The following is an 18,984-nucleotide window of genomic DNA, read 5'->3' as shown; positions in this document are numbered from 1 at the left end:
GCTGAGTCATCCAAAAAGTCGTGCCCCTTCCTTCAAAGAAAGAAGAGAGCTTCATGTCAAACCTTTTCAGAGAAGAAAAAAAATGAGGCACTGACACTTTCATTTTAAAGGAATCTGAACACTCATGTCCTGCAGTAAACCTCTTTAGAGCACATTCATTACCAGTTAGCAAAGAGCCTGCTGGAGCAACCACAGGGAAATGATAAAATGTGGATAAAATAGCCGGCAGTGACACTGGAAAGAAGTAGACATATTCAGTAAGTATTTTTTAGAATTGAAACGACTTGCTGCTGAATTTGACAAAGTAAAAGAGCAATGAGGTGAATTATGATGCCATTTCCTATTACAGAAAATTAAGGAAAGTAAGACTTTTAAGAAAAGTCTAATGTTTCATGCCAGACATGCTAAGGATTTGACACACTTGGTGGAGATGTCAAGGAAACAGTTGAATATCTGAGGGTAGAGCTCCAAAAGAGGCCCAACCTTCTGATTTGGGGGTTAAAAATATAATGATGTGTAAAGGCACAAGAACAGATGAGTCACCTAAGAAGAGGTAAAGTAGGGGATAGGCCCAAGGCCTGAGGAACACCATGGGTGGAGGTCAGGTTCCCTGGTAGCTCAGCTGGTAAAGAATCCACCTTCAATGCAGGAGACTCCAGTTTAATCCTTGGGTTGGGAAGATCTCCTGGCAAAGAGACAGGCTACCTACTCCAGTATTCTTGGGCTTCCCTGGTGGCTCAGATGGTAAAGAATCCACCTCCCATGCAGGAGACCTGGGTTCAATCCCTGGGTTGGCAAGATCCCCTGGAGGAAGGCATGGCAACCCACTCCAGTATTCTCCCCTGGAGAATCCTCATGGACATAGGAGCCTGGCGGGCTACAGTCCATGGGGTCACAAAGAGTCGGACACGACTGCACAACTAAGCACAGCACCACACATGCTAAAAACACAAAGGCCTAGACAATCACGTGTGTTATTCCCTTTATTTGGACAAAACTAAGGAGTCTGACATTTAAAACCCCAAATTTTTGTTGTTTTCGTCATAAAAACACTCATCACTTTTTTTCATTAAAAGCTTTTTATTTGAGTTCTATTTGAAATATAAGAAATATAAAGTTATGTTAGCTTTGCAAATAATTTATATTTGATCAATACATGAAATTTTATACATTGTAAGTAGAAATACAGCAAATATTGTTTTTAAACAATATCAAATATAATTTTAATTTCACATATTAATAGATTTCCAAGTTCAATCTCAAAAATACATCTTAAAGTGTAAGATATGATTTTTATAAAAGAGAAAAAAAATTTCTTTTCAAAAAAATAGAATATTTTACCTGTATATAGTCAATGCTGTACGCATGGCACAAACAGTTCAAAGTATAAAATGTTTACTTAAAACTATCCTTCAGAATTTTTTTATTTTTTTCTATAGCTTGAAAATATTTATGACTGTACATAAGTGTCATGGAGATGTAATGCCTCCAATGAAATAAAGATGTCATATTCAACTTTTGCTTGCCCTTCTAGCAGATAATAACCGTGAGTCATTTCTTGGAACTAGGTTTTCAGGTAACAGGTAGGGACAGGCTGTGCCACTGGTACACTTCACAATCTTAGAAACATTTTATAATCATGATAAATTACTCTGATAGCGCTTTCAACCTGTGTCAAGAAGATAATAAAAGTGCATTTTACACAAAGCACTAATACTTGGGACTGTGAGTTGAATAGCAGCTTCTATCTCCTTACTCACCCACAGCTTGAGTAAAATACTCACCTGTCCTTTTAATCTATTACTTCCTCCAGAATCACAGCATACTATTAGTATCCATATTTTTCAGCTGTATCACTGAGTGAAAGGGTAATCATATGATCATTCTTTTACATCTTTGGTGGATAATTGTGCTCTATTAGAAGAACCATTATTTTGAAAACACCATTTGCAGATGAAATTCATTTTGCTACTATGCTAGGGAGGCAATAACTGAAGGAAACAGGAAGGCCCTCTCTGGACTTGATGGAGGTCTAGCAACAACAACGAGCTAAATAAATGTGCCTCACTTGGAAAATGTCTACTTGTTAAAGGTGTGGGGGAATACTGCAAATTAAACATTATTTGGAAAAATTATCTCTATTTAGCTAAATATCTGTCACATTAGACTATTGGCTATAGCAGCTTCAAAAAGAGGTTAACTGATTAAATCTTTTATAATTGAATTCTTAAAGAGTTTCACATGGTATAATTATATAACGGTGTTTCTGAAACATCACAGAAACCCAAAATGTACTCATTTGTAATCATCAGAATGTGTAAACCTGGTCAGACCCAAGCTATGCTCAAGAACCCAAAGTTCAAACATCCTTTGATTTTTCTCCACGGGGGAAAGAAAAAATGGAGTGAGCTCTTAGTGGCCACTGAAAGGTGCTGTTTTGTGTGAAAGGAAAATAAGAATAAAATAAATAAAACAAGAATCAAAATTTTAAAAAGAATAAAACAATCATCCTCCACTATGAAAAAAAAGTTCTTTGAGAAAAAACAACAGAATTCTGAAAATGTTTAGTGGTTCCCAGAAACATGGCACAGTTCAAAAAATGTCCGTGTCATTGTAACAGTAGAAGGGTATCCCCATCTTGTAGACTGTAAGACCTGAAACCTGTTTTTTTAATGCACTGGGAATTTTACCAAAGGCACAAAAAAGAGAGATATTTTCAGGTAAGAGAACAAAATGACATAAAGAAACTGACCTTGTTATCAGTTTAGCAGTAGAGGTGAGAGAGAACATTTCAAGGCAAAAACCTATTACTAAGAAAGCACCTGTGCCCAGCTAAGACCCTTAATGATAAATGCTCATGTAATGTTAACAAGCAAGTTACCGTTGCAATTGTACATGATTGTCAGTACCTTACACATAAAAATTCTAGAGAAATCATGGTAAGGACAACCACTTTGTAAATACGGGATTCCATAAATCACAGGGAATTTGTACCAAGTGTCAACATTCATCCATATCCAAAAGGGAAAGAGAACCAGACAGCATCAATAATAAACAATGCCTCATCATTTCAGATTTAACATCTAGTGCCAAAAAATTTGTTTTGTTTAAACTGAAATATTTCTGTGAACCTCCTAAGTCATCCAATAACTTCCCTATCCCAAAAAATATCAGCTCTTTTATAGTATGTTCTTCTACAAGAAATGGTATTAAGAATTAACAGGTACGTGGGAACCTCCAAAAGAAATTCACTAAACAAGTAGCAACAAATTACTACAGCCTGAGCTGGATCCTATTTCCAAATGATGGGCAAGGGCAGTAAGACAATCCACTTCCTATAAACTATTTTTGTTTCATGTTAATGACAAACAGTTTCTGTGAAGGTTTCAGATCAATGAGACAAAGAATATCAAGCTTCAAAGAATTAAATGTATGTGAAAAAGAGGGTGGAAGGCAGTAAAACTGAAGTTGCACCAGAAAACAAGTTATCTAAGCATTAACCCAGCATGAAAAGGGAACTACTTCTGATTTCCTAGAATATACCTCACACAGGTTATTATTTCCGATTACTATGGCAGCATGCAGCATTTTCCATCTAACACTTTAGAAAAATGCTTGGTCACACCATGCTCTGCCTTATTAAATGATCTATGTTGAAACCATTCATTTCCATTTCCCTTACATCTGTAAAATGTCAAGTAACAGTGATAAGACAGTCATTTACCCTCAATTTTCTCAATAATGTAAGGTTTTAGAGAGAGTGCATTAGAACTCCAAAGTAATAGAACATATTTTTCTCAACTTTCCCTTCCTCCTGCATTTTCACTTGGGGGAAATCTATTCTGATAGCATCTCCTTAAAAGTTCAGGAGGCTTAAAAGTTTTGCTCTTTAACCACCCCCAAAAATGTCCTCAATCACAGCTATTTTCTGAGTAAACATCTTTCAAAAGAAAAGTTCTACAAAGACTATAAAAAACTTTCTCTGGAATGCTTATAAAGGGTAACATAAGAGTAGGTATGAGTGGAAAAGAAATAATGTTGTAAGAACTGCTTAAAAAAATTAAATATTAGTGTTTTCTAACCTATCTTCCTCTTTTTCACCTTCTTCTACACATGCAAACACATATACAACACAATAGATTTCAACAAGTTTAAGAATCAAGAAAGCAATTACAAAGAAGCAAAAAATAAAAGTTAATCAATCCTTGTTTTAATAAAGACAGAAAGTAGGCCATAGACTTTAACAGGCTGTAGGAATCTTCCTCCCCTTACTCAGCAGGTTTAAAAATACATATATGTTACTAGACATCTAGTAGGCATGATTCACATTTCATGTTCTGAACCCATCCTGTTAAAACTAGTATAACAAAATGAAGACTGTATGAGGCAAACTATACTGCAATCCCAGTTTTTACTGTGTTAAGATCTTGCAAAAAGAATTACAAAGCTATTGCAATCAACTTTTATGTGAAAAACAAAACACGGCTGTCAATGGGAAACAAAATTATCTATCTAGAAATATTCTCTAAAACTAACTTTTAAAAAGCTTTTGAATGAATATTAAAATTGGTTACATTTGAGGTAATTTATCTTAAGCATACTCCATATACAACTGCATTTAAAAAGTGCCCAAAAATCAAGACTATATTTCAAAAGAATGTATTCATACACATAAAACCAAGTCAGAGTCCATAACAGTGTCTGAAGGCAGATCTTACTTTTTTCTTAAGGAACAATGGTTCATTCTTCCAGAGTCGATCATTCGCATCATAATCATTCTTGTTTGGCATCACCAATGACTCCCCAAACATCAAAGACAAATTCATCTGGGAACGCAAAGTCTCCAAGAGTTTCATCAAGTGCCACAGCAAATTCATCTGGATTACCTTTGTCCTTTCCAGCTTCAAACATTGTAGTAGCTATCAAAAATAATTTTAAAAAATTAATGATACCTGAAACAACATCAGAGGACTGAGAAAAAGGGCAACAAGAAAAGCATTTTCTAAAAGTTACACAGATACATAATACATACTTCTAGCACAAAATAAGATGCTATCATCACATATCAAGTTAGCAAAGATGTTTTAAACCATCTATCCTCTGCACCCAGGTTTGCAGCTGCTACCCTGACCTCTCCTCTGTCTTGAAGTCCATCAGGTAGGAACTTCTGGTGTTCCTGTGGGTGGAGCAAGAGTTCCTAAAAGAAAACCCTGTGGCTAATCCAGACAGGAAACCCAGAGTACACCCTTCCCCACTTCCCCATAGTCACTAGCTCGTTCTGTCCCCTCTGCCAGTCCCCCACCCACAACTATAAAAAAGGACAAAGAATAACAGTTTGTAATGGAACAATCAAGCTGGCGAGAAGGGGGAGAAATCTGTCTACTCATGGAATTGAAGTAGCTCTTTTTGAGTCCATTTCCAGTTTGGGTTATAAAGTGAAGATGGTGCCCTGGTTCTGTTTTTCTAATGAGTTGCCTGGACATATCTTAAGTCTGGGAAACCAGCATCTTCAGCAGTAAACATTCCCATGAGACCTGTACCACCTGGCGGGGACCCCATAAGACAGCTGGCTTTTTGTAATTCCTCTAAAGCACTAGCTACGAGAAGAGACAGTGTGGATACGATTTGGGACTTGGGTGAAAATCTGCTGGGTAAAGGGAAATGCCAAAGCCCAGCCTCTTTTTTTCCCCCAGGTTAATGTTTATATATGTATGCTGCTAAGTCGCTTCAGTCGTGTCTGACTCTGCGCGACCCCATAGACGGCAGCCCACTAGGCTTCTCTGTCCCTGGGATTCTCCAGGCAAGAATACTGGAGTGGGTTGCCATTTCCTTCTCCATTATATATGTGTGTGTGTATATATATATATATATATATATATATATAGTTGTGCCGGATCTGTATTGCTGCACACAGACTTTCTGTAGTTGTGTAAGCAGGGGCTACTCTTCACTGTGGTGAGCAGGCTTCTCACTGCAGTGGCTTCTCTTGGTATAGAGCACAGGCTCTAGGCACACGGGTTTCAGTAGTGCAGCATCCAGGCTCAGTAGCTACGGCTCATGGGCTTAGTTGCTCTATGGCATGTGGAATCTTTCCAGACCGGAGATCACACTCATGTCCCCAGCACTGGCAGGCAGATTCTTTATCCGCTGTACCACCAGGGCAGTCCTCAGGTTAAGGTTAAACAAACCAAAGGTTGTATGATTTCTATGAATGAGCCAAGAGGTTGGGCCTTCCAATGAAAATCCACTAGATCTCTTAAGGACATTTAAGAACTGTTTCTCATCTCAAACATTTCAGTACTAACACGGGTAGGCTGGGGGAAGGGAAGAGATGTGGCCCATAGAGGAGCACCATGATCAGAGCAGAAGTGGGATGTGGTTGGGGTGACCTGGGGCAGGGGTCAAAGTCCTAATTAAGTAAAAAGGGCTTCCTCTTGGCTGGACAGCCTGATATAGGGTGGAGTCCAGGTGTGGGAAGGGGGAAATGGGGGAGGGGAGAGGAAGACAGCAGCCACAATGATGAGACATTGGTTATATACATGGGCACGGATCACATAACCATATAAACACTAAATAATGGGAACCAAGTTTTGTCACTGTGAGGGAAAGATTAACAAGAAAAAGGAGAAAACTAGAATGAACTCTGCTAAATTAGAATTGTAGAGATCAGTGAAATACGTATTTTTAGAGAGAGATGAAAAACTATAGAGGTAAAGACATGAACACACACATTCCCCAATCCACTGGGAGGGCCTGGGAGAAGTGACATCCCAATAGCAATGAGCAGACAAAACACCCAGATCTTGGTTGTTAAATATCATTCTCCCCTAAAAAGAATCAGAGTTCCTCAGAGAAATGGCTGATTCCAGGGCTAGAGTAGGCAAAGTACAATATGAACCAAGAATGTCTCCTCCAGAAACTAATGTCTCCCAAAAAATGGTGGGAACATGTGAAAAGACACAGAAATCAGAATGGAAGAATTCCCATTGACCCAATGAGGGACAATCTGAGCATCAGAATTAGTGATGGTCATAGATTATAATCCTATTGAACAAAACAGGAAACCAAGAATCCATAATGAAATGATTGGTTGATTGAAAAATAGATGGATGAAAGTTTGGTTGGTTGATTCACAAGGAACAGGATATTTACATAGCCTCAAAATATATCCTCACCAAATACTTATTATGAAGAGGATAACTTTACAGTGGAGAAGCTTAGCAGATACCACCTAAAGAAGTCATCAACATACCATCATAAACAGAACAAATCAAAGTCCTATGCCTCCAGGTAAGATATAATGAAAAGAACACAGCACTACATTTATGATATTTCTGCCAGAGGTGCAACCTGAATGCTATTATGAAAAAATAATCCAAAACTGAGGCGCATTCTACAAAATAACTGACTTGTACCCCCCAAAAGTGTGAAGGTCATAAAAATCAAGGCTGGGAAACTGTTCCAAATTGACACAAGGAAAAATAACACAGGATTTTGAACGTGCTCTTTTGCTGTAGTGAATATTAAGGTACTTGGTGAAATAAAAACAGGATATGATTAGATGTTAGTAATGTATCAATGTTAATTTCATGATTTGGATAGTTATGTTAGGGTTAGACAGCAGAATACCTTTGTTTATAGGAAATACACACTAAAGTATTTGGGGGCAATAGTATATTGTTCATTTATTCTCAAATGGTTCAAGAGAAAAAAATTTGTACTGTATAACATTTCTATGTTTTGAGATTGCCTCAAAAAATATTTTAAGCAACAAAAAGTGAGGGAAAATTGAATCTCTTCCCTTTATAATCCCCCTGTCTCTCACCTTGCCCCAGGCTTCAACCATGACCCCAAAGCTTCTCCATTTACCATTAACCTAGAAATACATACTTCAAAAGGGAAGGAGGTCCAGCTGCAGGCAGATCTGTTCCAACCCAAAGGCCTTGCCAAGTTTCTTAAAACTTTTGTGTATTTTTAATGTATGCCAAGGCTGGCCAGGATATAGTGAAGCAAACACTCAAATATACTGGTGTGGACCTTGGTATTAATAAATTTGGCTTTTGAAAAACAATTTGACAAGTATCTATCTTTTAAATGTTCACATCCTTTGATCTATTATTACTATTTCCACTTCTGAGAATCTGTATGTTTTCTTCCAGTTTTATTAAGATAAAATTGACATACATTCCTGTACAGGTTTAAGGTACCCAGCATAAAGATTTCACTTATACACATCATGAAATGATTACCACAATGAGTTTAGTAACATCCATCATCTCACATAGATACCAAAGAGTGTTTTTTCCTTTGTAATGAGAACTCTTAGGGTTTATCCTCTTAATTTTCATAAATATCCTAGGGCAGTGTTAACTATAGTCAGCATGTGTGCATTCCCAGTATTTATTTATCTTACAGCTCAAAGCTCGTATCTTTTAACTACCCTAAGCCAATTCTCCCTCCTCTTACCCTCCACCTCTGGTGGCCACAAATCTGATCTTTTTCCACGAGCTTAGTTTTTGGTGTTTGGTTTTGTCTTCAGATTCCACATAGAAGTGAGATCATACAGTGTTTTTCTTTCTCTGACTTATTTCACTTAGCATATCTTCAAGTCTCATCCATGTTGTCACAAATGGCAGGATTTCCTTTCTATGGCTGAATAATATTCCATTGTATACATACCTCAACTTCTTTATTCACCTGCCCATAGGTACTTAGGTTACTTCCTTAGTCTATTTTCTTAGACTGATGTGAATAATGCTGCTACAAACACAGGGTACAGATATCTCTTCAACACAGTATCTTCATTTTATTCACATAAGAGAATCTATACTTTTAAAAAAAAGTCTTAAAAATAGAAAAGAATTTAGCATTCATATTTTGTTTTAAAAAAACATAAGATACAGAATCATTTTTTTATTTAATAAGACACAGGATCATGAAGTCACCTTTAGCTTGATGAAATAAATTACATGAACTATTTTGAAGTAATTTTAAACAATGTTTATAACTTTGCAATAACGTGAGGAAATGTTTTTGTTTTAATATTTACTGAAAAATAAGTACAAAAATTTTATATTACAATCACACTACATTTTTACAAAAATTTCTGCATAGCATGGGTAAAAAGAGAAGTGTACGTTAAAGCAAGCCTGTATGCGAGACAGCAAAAGAGACACAGATGTATAGAACAGTCTTTTGGACTCTGTGGGAGAGGGAGGGGGGGATGATTTGGGAGAATGGCATTAAAACATGTATAATATCATATAAGAAATGAATCACCAGTCCAGGTTTGATGCAGGATACAGGAAGCTTGGGGCTGGTGCACTGGGATGACCCAGAGGGATGGTATGGGGAGGGAGGTAGGAGGGGGATTCAGGATGGGGAACACGTGTACACCCATGGCGGATGCATGTTGGTGTATGGCAAAACCAATACAATATTGTAAAGCTAAAAAATAAAATGAAATAAAATAAAATAATAAAAAAATAAAAAAAAAAAGAAAGACCCTTTGACAAAAAGAAGATGAAACCAGTTAATCTTAAATGAAATCAACCCTGAATACTCATTGGAAGGACTGATGCTGAAGCTGAAGCTCCAATACTTTGGCTACCTGATGCAAACAAGCCAACTCATTGGAAAAAACTCTGATGCTGGAAGAGTGAAGGCAGAAGGAGAAGAGAGCGACAGAGGATGAGATGGTTGGATGGCATCATCGATTCAATGGACATGTACTTGGGCAAACTCTGGGAGAAGGTGAGGGACAGGGAGGCCTGGTGTGCTGCAGTCCATGGGGTGGTGAAGAGTAGGATAAGACTTGGAGACTGAACAACAACAATCTTAATTATCTGCATTTTTGTTTAATTTTTAGTTGATAGCTCAAAATTCTGCTTGACATTTTCAAAATGTAGGTCTTGGGTTTGTTATTTTCCATCTTCTATCTCTAGAATAGTTTTTCATCTTAACTTTTGATATTTATCATAAACTCAAGTTATCATTTTTATGACCTTATGAATTAATAATACCAGCGCATTGTTTCCATCAACAAAATAACTATCCCATGTAAAGTAAATCTGTTATAAGTCTTAAACTTCAAGTGGATTCTTTAGACTTCTCCTGTCATATATTGAAAAGAGCCTAGCATTGTGCCTGGCATGTACTTCAATTTCAGTAAAAAATTAGATGAATAAAAAAAAAAAAACATGTATAATATCATATAAGAAACGAATCACCAGTCCAGGTTTGATGCAGGATACAGGAAGCTTGGGGCTGGTGCACTGGGATGACCTAGAGGGATGGTATGGGGAGGGAGGTGGGAGGGGGGTTCAGGATGGGGAACACGTGTACACCTGTGGCGGATGCATGTTGGTGTATGGCAAAACCAATACAATATTGTAAAGTAAAAAAATAATAATAAAAAAATTTTTTAATTAAAAAAATAAAATAAAGGGAAGAGAAAAAAATAAATAAAATAAAAATATTGTTAGAATCTAGGCAATTGCTATGAAATACTATTTTAAAAGTCTTCTAACCATACTGTATGTTTGAAAATCACCATTATAAAATATTAGGGAGAGAGACCTCTACACACACAATGGAAGAAAATTTAAAATACAGTAGATAAATCCAAATTGGAGAGAAAGTTTTTGAGTTTTTTTTTTTTTTTTTTTTTAGCTATGGCCTATTTGATGCAGTAAAACTATATGCACTCGTGGGTACCAGCTGTATTTTAGAAATCATTTCCTATGCCACTGAGAAACACTCTAATGTCTACAAGGAATGCTGCTCTCGACAGTATCACAGTCAAGAAAGGAGGAAAGCTGCCCTCAGAGTGCATTTCCACACAGTGAGAGCCAGGTGCTCAGGAAACAGACTCGACATTCCCTGTGCACCTGCCTGGGTCCCTTCACTCCTCAGGTAGTCTTGCCTTGGGTCTTAACCACAACACTAGCTTCACCATGGCTGCTGCAGAGAAGTCCTGAAGCTTTGCTCCATCTCTGACTTCTCTCACAAGTTTACAATATTCCTTTCTGAATAAGGGGTACACAAGTCTTCTAGTTGTGTTCTGTTAGCATCTCAGCCAGCATGTCAAGGAACCAAATGACTTCTCTCGGAATGAACTGCTACTCCTCCTGTTGCTACCAGTGTCATTAACACTGCAATCATTCTCCCTATTACCTTTCTCTTCTTGCCTGTGTACCAAACACTGCCTCCCCTTGATTCTATTTCAGCAACCTCTCTAATCTTCACTCCATCCTCACTGCCACCATACTATTTCCTTTTACGCTATATATACATATATAGCATATATTATATACGTGTATATATATAATACACACACACACACAATGAAGGCTTGTTTTGTTCCAGGCTGTGGGCTAAGGATTCAGCAAATAAAAATCTTCTTTTACCCTTGTGACAATCCTAAAAGGTAGATGTCACCATCGCTTCCCATCACAGTTTTCTGTTGCTGCTCAGTAAACCACCCCCAACCTTTGTGGCTCACAGTTCTGCAGGTTGACTGTGCTCAGCTGGGTGGTCCTCCCTTGGGGTCTCTCATGTTGTTGCAGTCAACACCAGGAGTTGGAGTCATATGAAGCCTCATCTGGCTTCTTCACTGACATGTCTGCATCTCAGCTGGAATGACTGGAACAGCTGGGGACTGATGAGCATCTCTCTACCCTACCTTTTGTTGAGGTTATACCATGCTATTTCTTTAATCTCTGGGTCTAGTCACAAACCACCTCTCAGAGGCACATTAGATTTCTCTTCCTAAAGGACAGCTCTGATCCTTATAGGTAATAAGACGAAAGGACCAGGAAGCTCCTCTCCACCTCTGGACTGTGTCATTCACATATATGAAAATATTCCTTTGGTCACAGGTACAATCTTAAAAACTCTACACCCTAGTCTTGCACTCTGAAGTACCCCCACCTCCCAAATGGCTTACTCCTTTGCACTAATGCTGTACCTTAGAAATCTGACAACTCAAAAAAACCATCTTTCCTCTCCTTCCTACCTTTGCCCAGGACAGCCTCCTCCTAATCCCAGCTCTACCACTAAACTCCTTTGTCTCCCTCAAGGCTCCTTCCTCCATGAAATTCTGGGTCCCCAACCGGTGGAAGTGATATCTGCATTCCCTAAAGCCTTCTGCCTTCAAAGTGCTATCATACTTGAATATGTAAACATATTGTCCGAGATCTTGGCAAAATGCACATACTGCTTCAGTAGTTCTGCAATAAGGTCTGAGATTCTGCATTTCCAATGACCCTCAGGCAATGCCAGTCCCTAGACCACACTTTGAGGAATAAGGTCTTATAGAGCATATTTAACATTGCTCTACATTGTCATTATTTTCATCTACATATCACCCCTATTAAAAAAATAAACTCCCAATAGATCTTGAAAGTTTAGTCAGTCTTTTATGCCCAGGGGAACTAGTTTGGAATCTTATATACAGTATGTGCTGGTAGATGGGTAGGTACAGAAAGAATCCTTGTAATTACACTTAAAGAATTTTTGCACCTGCGCAGTTAGCATGCACTCAAGAAAGTGAGGCCCAGAACTCTGATCCTGTAGCCAGGATGTGAAAGAGCAGCCAAAACTTAAAATATTGCAAAAGTAGGGTTCAAGTTCAGAATTTTGTTTATGCTGCAATGCTAAATATTTCTCATAGGGCCTTTCTCATAGACAGCCTTTATTGAGACAGTTACCTGAAGATCATACTGACAATCATACAATCTCTTTAAGGAAAAAATAAGATGTGCACAAATAAAAGATATAAGGGGAAGGGGACATTCATTTACCTATGGTTGATTCATGCTGATATTTGGCAGAAACAAACACAATATTGTAAAACAATTATCCTCCAATTAAAAATAAATACATTTCAATAAAGCAAAAAATAAAAGATATAAGGAAATCTACAGACCATTCAGAAGCAGAAAATAATGGTGCATATGATTGATGCTCTTAAATGCTGGAGGAAACAATGACCAGGATCAGATGTTCGCTGACGGACACTGAATCAATCAGCCTCTCCCTCCCTCCCTCCCTCCCTCTCTCTCTCTCTCTCACACACACACACACACACACACACAAGCTAAAAGAAACAACTTGCTCCATGGTTCTGGTGCCTCAAGAAGTTCAGCAGCCCGGTCTAGTACACTGAGCTCAGGAACCTGGACCTGACCTACCCTGACTTGCAATCTCTGGTTTGTGTTCCTTAGTCACAAAATGAAAAAAAAGAAAAAAGAAGATGGTTTAAAATGCCCAAACAACAACCTTAAAGTCCAAACTGTACAATCTCACTATGTTGGCACAGCAGAAAGAAAAACTTCCATACTAAATACCGGCTCAGAGTTGGCCAGACCCACTGCATGTTTCTACCTTTACTACCACTACCAGTATTACTAGTAATAATTGTTAGTAATCATTGCTAAGAATGATAATAGCTATACCTATTATTCATGATGCAACAGAAACTTTATACATATTTAATGTAATGCCTTGGCAACCCAATAATATTATACCCTTTTACAAAGACAAATACCCTTTTACAAAGACAAATAAATTATGGTTCAAAGTTTAATAATTTGCTCAATGGCTAAAGCTTCAAAAATGATATCAGGACTCTTACTCCCAGTGGATTCACTATTTTTGTGCCTCTTAACAGACATTCAGTCAGTAAACATTTACCAAGTATTTACTCTGGGAGAAGTACTGGGGTAGGAGCTGGGATTAAAAACTGAGCAAGTTATCTGCCTTCCATGAACCCCTGGTCTTGTAGAAGCAAGAAAAGTATCAATTAGGCAGCTTCATGGTTATGTTGGAAATATTGTATGTAATATAATGTGCCACAGATCTTTGCAAAACCTGTAATTTGCTATTATATTTTAAAAGAAATTAAGAACAGAGCATGCTCTGAACAAATTATGAATTGTTTGCTAATGTTCATAAATTTGCTATGTCTATAAATTATAAACATAGATTTTAAATATGTTTTACAAGAGAAATTAGCTGGTATTATAAAAGATTGAATCTCTGATTTAAGAGAAAAGCAAAAGAAACTTTCAAAAAAGGAAGTACTTTTTAGAAAGTTTTATTACATTAACATAGTGACAGCTACTAAAATGCTTTTAATCTATTAACTATATTATATCTGCAATATGCCACAACAATATTTAGCACCTGAATTTAACCTGGCCAAAAAAAAAAAAAAAATACCACTAAAATGCAGAATTTGTTATACCACATAAAGCAGCTAAGTGCTGACCTCTAGTGGCCATACTTAGAATATCTTTATATTAATACCGCTACTGAATAATCTTTGCATGCTAAGTCGCTTCAGTCGTATTCAACTCTTTCAGACCCTATGGACTGTAACCCGCCAGGCTCTTCTGTTCATGGGATTCTCCAGACAAGTATACTGTAGTGGGTTGCCATGCCCTCCTTCAGAGGATCTTCCCAACCCAGGGATCGAACTCACGTCTCTTACACCTCCTACATTGGTAGGCAGGTTCTTTACGGCTATCACCTGGGAAGTTGGAACGTCTTGAGGAAAGTGACGCAGTGAACTATGGAAATATCAGAAGATGCATGTAACTATGAGCCATGTAAATATCTGGAGATCTCTGGGAGAAAAGTGGTCCAGGAGGAAGTTCCAAGGCCCCATGAAGGATGCTAGCTAACATGTTCTGGTGGTGGTTTAGTCATTAAGTCATGTGCGACTCTTGCAACCCCATGGAGTGTAGCCTACCAGGCTCCTCTGTCCATGGCATTCTCCAGGCAAGAATACTGGAGTGGGTTGCCCTTCCCTTCTCCAGGGGATCTTCCCAGCCCAGGGATCAAACCCAGGTCTCCCAATTTGCAGGCAGATACTTTACCAGCTGAGCCACCTGGAAATCAAACCTGAGTCTCCTGCACTGGCAGGCAGTTTCTTTACCACCTGAGTTATGAGGGGCACCCTCAATAACCTTTACATCATTATTAATTACAAACCTATTTTGGTGATATAGGTCAATTTATATTTTCCATTTTTAATACTTAAACATAACTTTTAGACATAAGATACCACTGCAGGTGAAAAATCTTGGAATCAAAGTCCCAAAACTAAATCTCAGTCCTTAATTTGTTAGCTGATTTTGGACAAGTTACCAAATGTCTCTGAATCTGTCCTCAAATCTAGAAAATGGCACATAGCAGGATTTAGATAAAGGTAAGTGACACTGACTGCAGCCATGAAATTAAAAGATGCTTACTCTTTGGAAGGAAAGTTATGACCAACTTAGATAGCATATTCAAAAGCAGAGACATTACTTTGCCAACAAAGGTCCGTCTAGTCAAGGCTATGGTTTTTCCAGTGGTCATGTGTGGATGTGAGAGTTGGACTGTGAAGAAGGCTGAGCACCGAAGAATTGATGCTTTTGAACTGTGGTGTTGGAGAAGACTCTTGAGAGTCCCTTGGACTGCAAGGAGATCCAACCAGTCCATTCTGAAGGAGATCAGCCCTGGGATTTCTTTGGAAGGAATGATGCTAAAGCTGAAACTCTAGTACTTTGGGCACCTCATGCGAAGAGTTGACTCATTGGAAAAGACTCTGATGCTGGGAGGGATTGGGGGCAGGAGGAGAAAGGGATGACAGAGGATGAGATGGCTGGATGGCATCACTGACTCGATGGACGTGAGTCTGGGTGAACTCCGGGAGTTGGTGATGGACAGGGAGGCCTGGCGTGCTGCGATTCATGGGGTTGCAAAGAGTCGGACACGACTGAGCAACTGAACTGAACTGAAGTGACCACTATTGTTAATTTTAACCATTAAATCTATAACTGTGCCTCTACATAAGGTCTCCAACACTTAGTTTCCCTAAGAGTTTCCATAAATATCGACCCATTTCAAGCAACTTACATATGTGTCAAACATCAAAAAACAGAGCCAGCATGGAATGTTTAAGGAAAATCTATTTCCAAAATTTCTTTGGCTTTATCTGAGAAGGATGACTTTCTATAGTGTTCATTGCTTTGAATTCACTGAAAAAAAAAGAAAAGAAAATAATTCTAGAAAGAAATGTCATTATCTCTAAATAATATTATCATACACTTTTAAAAGATCTTTAAAGATTTTACAGGGTTTCCCAGGTGGTGCTAGTGGTAAAGAACCTGCCTGTCAATGCAGGAGACATAAGAGACATGGGTTCGATACCTGGGTGGGGAAGATCTCCAGCATGGCAACCCACTCCAGTATTCTTGCTTGGAGAATCCCATGGACAAAGGAGCCTGGCGGGTTACAGTCCATAGGGTCACAAAGAGGCAGACATGACTGAAGTGACGTAGCAAATAAGATTTTACAGGAAAAAAATTACTGAGAAACTATCATTCAAATTTCCTTCTGACACATTTCTAGATCTCTTTATAAATTAAACTGGTATCATCAGAACCTACTGTAGTTCCATATACAATTTACACTACTGCCTTAAATATTCATGAAGAAACTTGCTTGACAACTTTCCTTTAAGTTAGGTCAATCCCATATAAGGTCTTACAGGACTCAAAATCTTCCAGAAACCATTTTCTCCCATGGATAACATTCCAAGGCAAGCCACACCAACTGACATTGGGTTGGTTGTGAAATAGGTCACAACTTTACAGCCAAATGACGTACTATTCCCTTCACAGCAGTAGAAGAACACAGTGCTAGTTGCTCAGTCGTGTCCAACTCTTTACGACCCCGCAAAAAGACTGCCAGGCTCCTCTGTCCGTGGAATTCTCCAGGCAAGAATACTGGAGTGGGCAGCCATTCCCTTCTCCAGGGGACCTTCCCCACCCCAGGGATCGAACCAGGGTCTTCTGCATTGCAAGTATTCTTTACTGACTGCATTCTTTACCAACTGAGCCACCGGGGGAGCCCTTCATAAACTCATTCAAATTGTTTGCCATTTCCTAATGCCACCTCATGTGAAGAGTTGACTCACTGGAAAAGACTCTGATGCTGGGAGGGATTGGGGGCAGGAGGAAAAGGGGACGACAGAGGATGAGATGGCTGGATGGCATCACTCACTTGATGGACGTGAGTTTGAGTGAACTCCAGGAGTTGGTGATGGACAGGGAGGCCTGGCGTGCTGTGATTCATGGGGTCGCAAAGAGTCGGACACGACTGAGCGACTGAACTGAACTTAACTGAATGGTAAACACATACTAGTGCTTTTCTGAGGATAGTGTTTCAGGTTTTAGTCCTTTTATTGCCATATTACTTCTTAAAATTTTTAACAAAAGCATATTAACAACTCCAAAATAACATGATACCAATGTAATTTGCATTAAGACTTAACATTTCTGAAAGCTAAGAAATACTTGGAATACAAACAAGTATATTCATTTGTCTGTTGAATCAGTGTCACATTTGTGATTCATATTTCATGCTAATCAGATATGAATAATGAGAGAAACTCCTAATTTAACAATGGCTGACATTCTCCAAATAATTACTTTCCTTAAACTTTACCTCCCTAGGTGACTGATCACATTGCTAATCATGTATAATGATAATGACTTTTTGTGTCATTGGAGAATTTGCTACAGATGATTAATTAACTTTATAAAGTGATTACTAGTTAATTTACAAGGAATTTGTGAGAAATGTTTAGTGCCCTGAATTTGTCAAAGTGAAAGAAAATTGATCCTTAAAGTAAGGATCTTATTTTAATTAAGATTCTTTCTTAATTCATCTATAATTATTGTACCATTGCCCAACACTCTTCCCTATACACTTGTATATTTTAATAACAAAAGTTTTATTGTTAAATATAATTTATTTAGCTATGCCTAATTTATACTTAAGTAGCAATAGGACCTATACCCAAAATCAAGTTCTAAAGCTGAGCACTGCTTTAAGTTCTCATTTTTTTAAAGTGTGGTTCTCCTAAAGCTTATCAAGACCCAGCAACTGATACCCTAATGCCTGAATCTTACAATATTTATACAATATGAAAACCTCTTAATTGAATAGAGATATATTATTTTTCTAACATATACTACCTGAGTTTAAGCGGGCTTCCCTGATACGTCAGTTGGAAAAGAATTGGCCTGCAAATCAGGAGACCCCTATTCAATTCCTGGGTCAAGAAGATCTGCTGGAGAAGGGATAGGATACCCACTCCAGTATTCTTGGGCTTCCCTTGTGGCTCAGCTGGTAAAGAATCTGCCTGCAATGCAGGAGACCTGGTTTCAATCCCTGGGTTGGGAAGATCCCCTGGAGAAGGGAAAGGCTACCCACTCCAGTACTCTTGCCTGGAGAATTCCATGGACTGTATAGTCTCTGGGGTAGTAAAGCAAAGAGTTGGACATGACTGAGCAACTTTCACTTCACCTAAGTTTAAGAACATTGACATCTCTAAATCCCCTTTACTCTCATTGGCAAGTTCATTTTATAACTGTTACAGGCCCACATCATTTATGCAAATCTCTATATTTTTCCAAATACAAATAGATTGGGAGAAATGTTTTAAAGCACTTCTTTTCTATAGGATCATCTCAGCTCTAACTTTGGATCCGTGTATAGCAGTGAGGTATTATATGCAAATTTTATATTTCTCTTTAAGGAACTAGAAAAGAGTACCCCCTTTTTTTTTAATTACATCATCTGTATAGCCAACATAAATTTTGGTTTTAAAGTTCAGACAGGCAGGGAAGAAATTAGGATAAACTCTATAAGAAAAAATGAAGATGAGTAGAAGTAGAAAAGGAAGAATGAGTTTTAAACATTCCTAGCTGATGCAGAGTAAAATACTTTACCTGGTAACAAGTAAATCAAATATTCCAAGTCTTTGACTTTAAAAAATTTATTAAATATCTGATACAAACACACTCATGCCAACACACACAGATGCAGACAGGTAACAAACCCCACCACTATCATGCCCATTCACTATTTCCCCACCCAGCACCCACTTGCCCTTCTTAAAGGGAACTCTTAATTTATCATCTTGCT

General features: G+C 38.1%; 1 protein-coding gene across 12 annotated transcripts in view; it reads right to left on the bottom strand.

Annotated features, from left to right (window-relative positions):
* Window positions 1-4,188: 4,188 nt before the first annotated feature.
* The window catches only part of GIPC2 (GIPC PDZ domain containing family member 2), a 99,978-nt gene continuing 85,182 nt past the window's right edge, over window positions 4,189-18,984 (bottom strand). For 6 of the 12 annotated variants that reach the window (XM_086390741.1, XM_086390738.1, XM_086390746.1 and 3 more), the window contains 2 exons: window positions 16,201-16,274; window positions 4,189-4,919 (listed from right to left, as the gene is read on the bottom strand). In XM_086390741.1, the coding sequence (XP_086246867.1) occupies window positions 4,683-4,919; window positions 16,201-16,274 (311 nt within the window). In that variant the 3' untranslated portion in view covers window positions 4,189-4,682. Of the gene's footprint in view, window positions 4,920-15,906; window positions 16,029-16,200; window positions 16,318-18,984 lie in introns of those variants that run through there. The other 6 variants (XM_086390739.1, XM_086390748.1, XM_086390749.1 and 3 more) reach the window with 4 other exon arrangements.

Source organism: Bos grunniens, chromosome 3, assembly GCF_055505025.1.
Source record: "Bos grunniens cultivar Pamir isolate PY7600 chromosome 3, Bosgru_T2T1.0, whole genome shotgun sequence".
NCBI lineage: Eukaryota > Metazoa > Chordata > Mammalia > Artiodactyla > Bovidae > Bos > Bos grunniens.
This window is presented reverse-complemented; position numbering and strand designations above follow the sequence as displayed.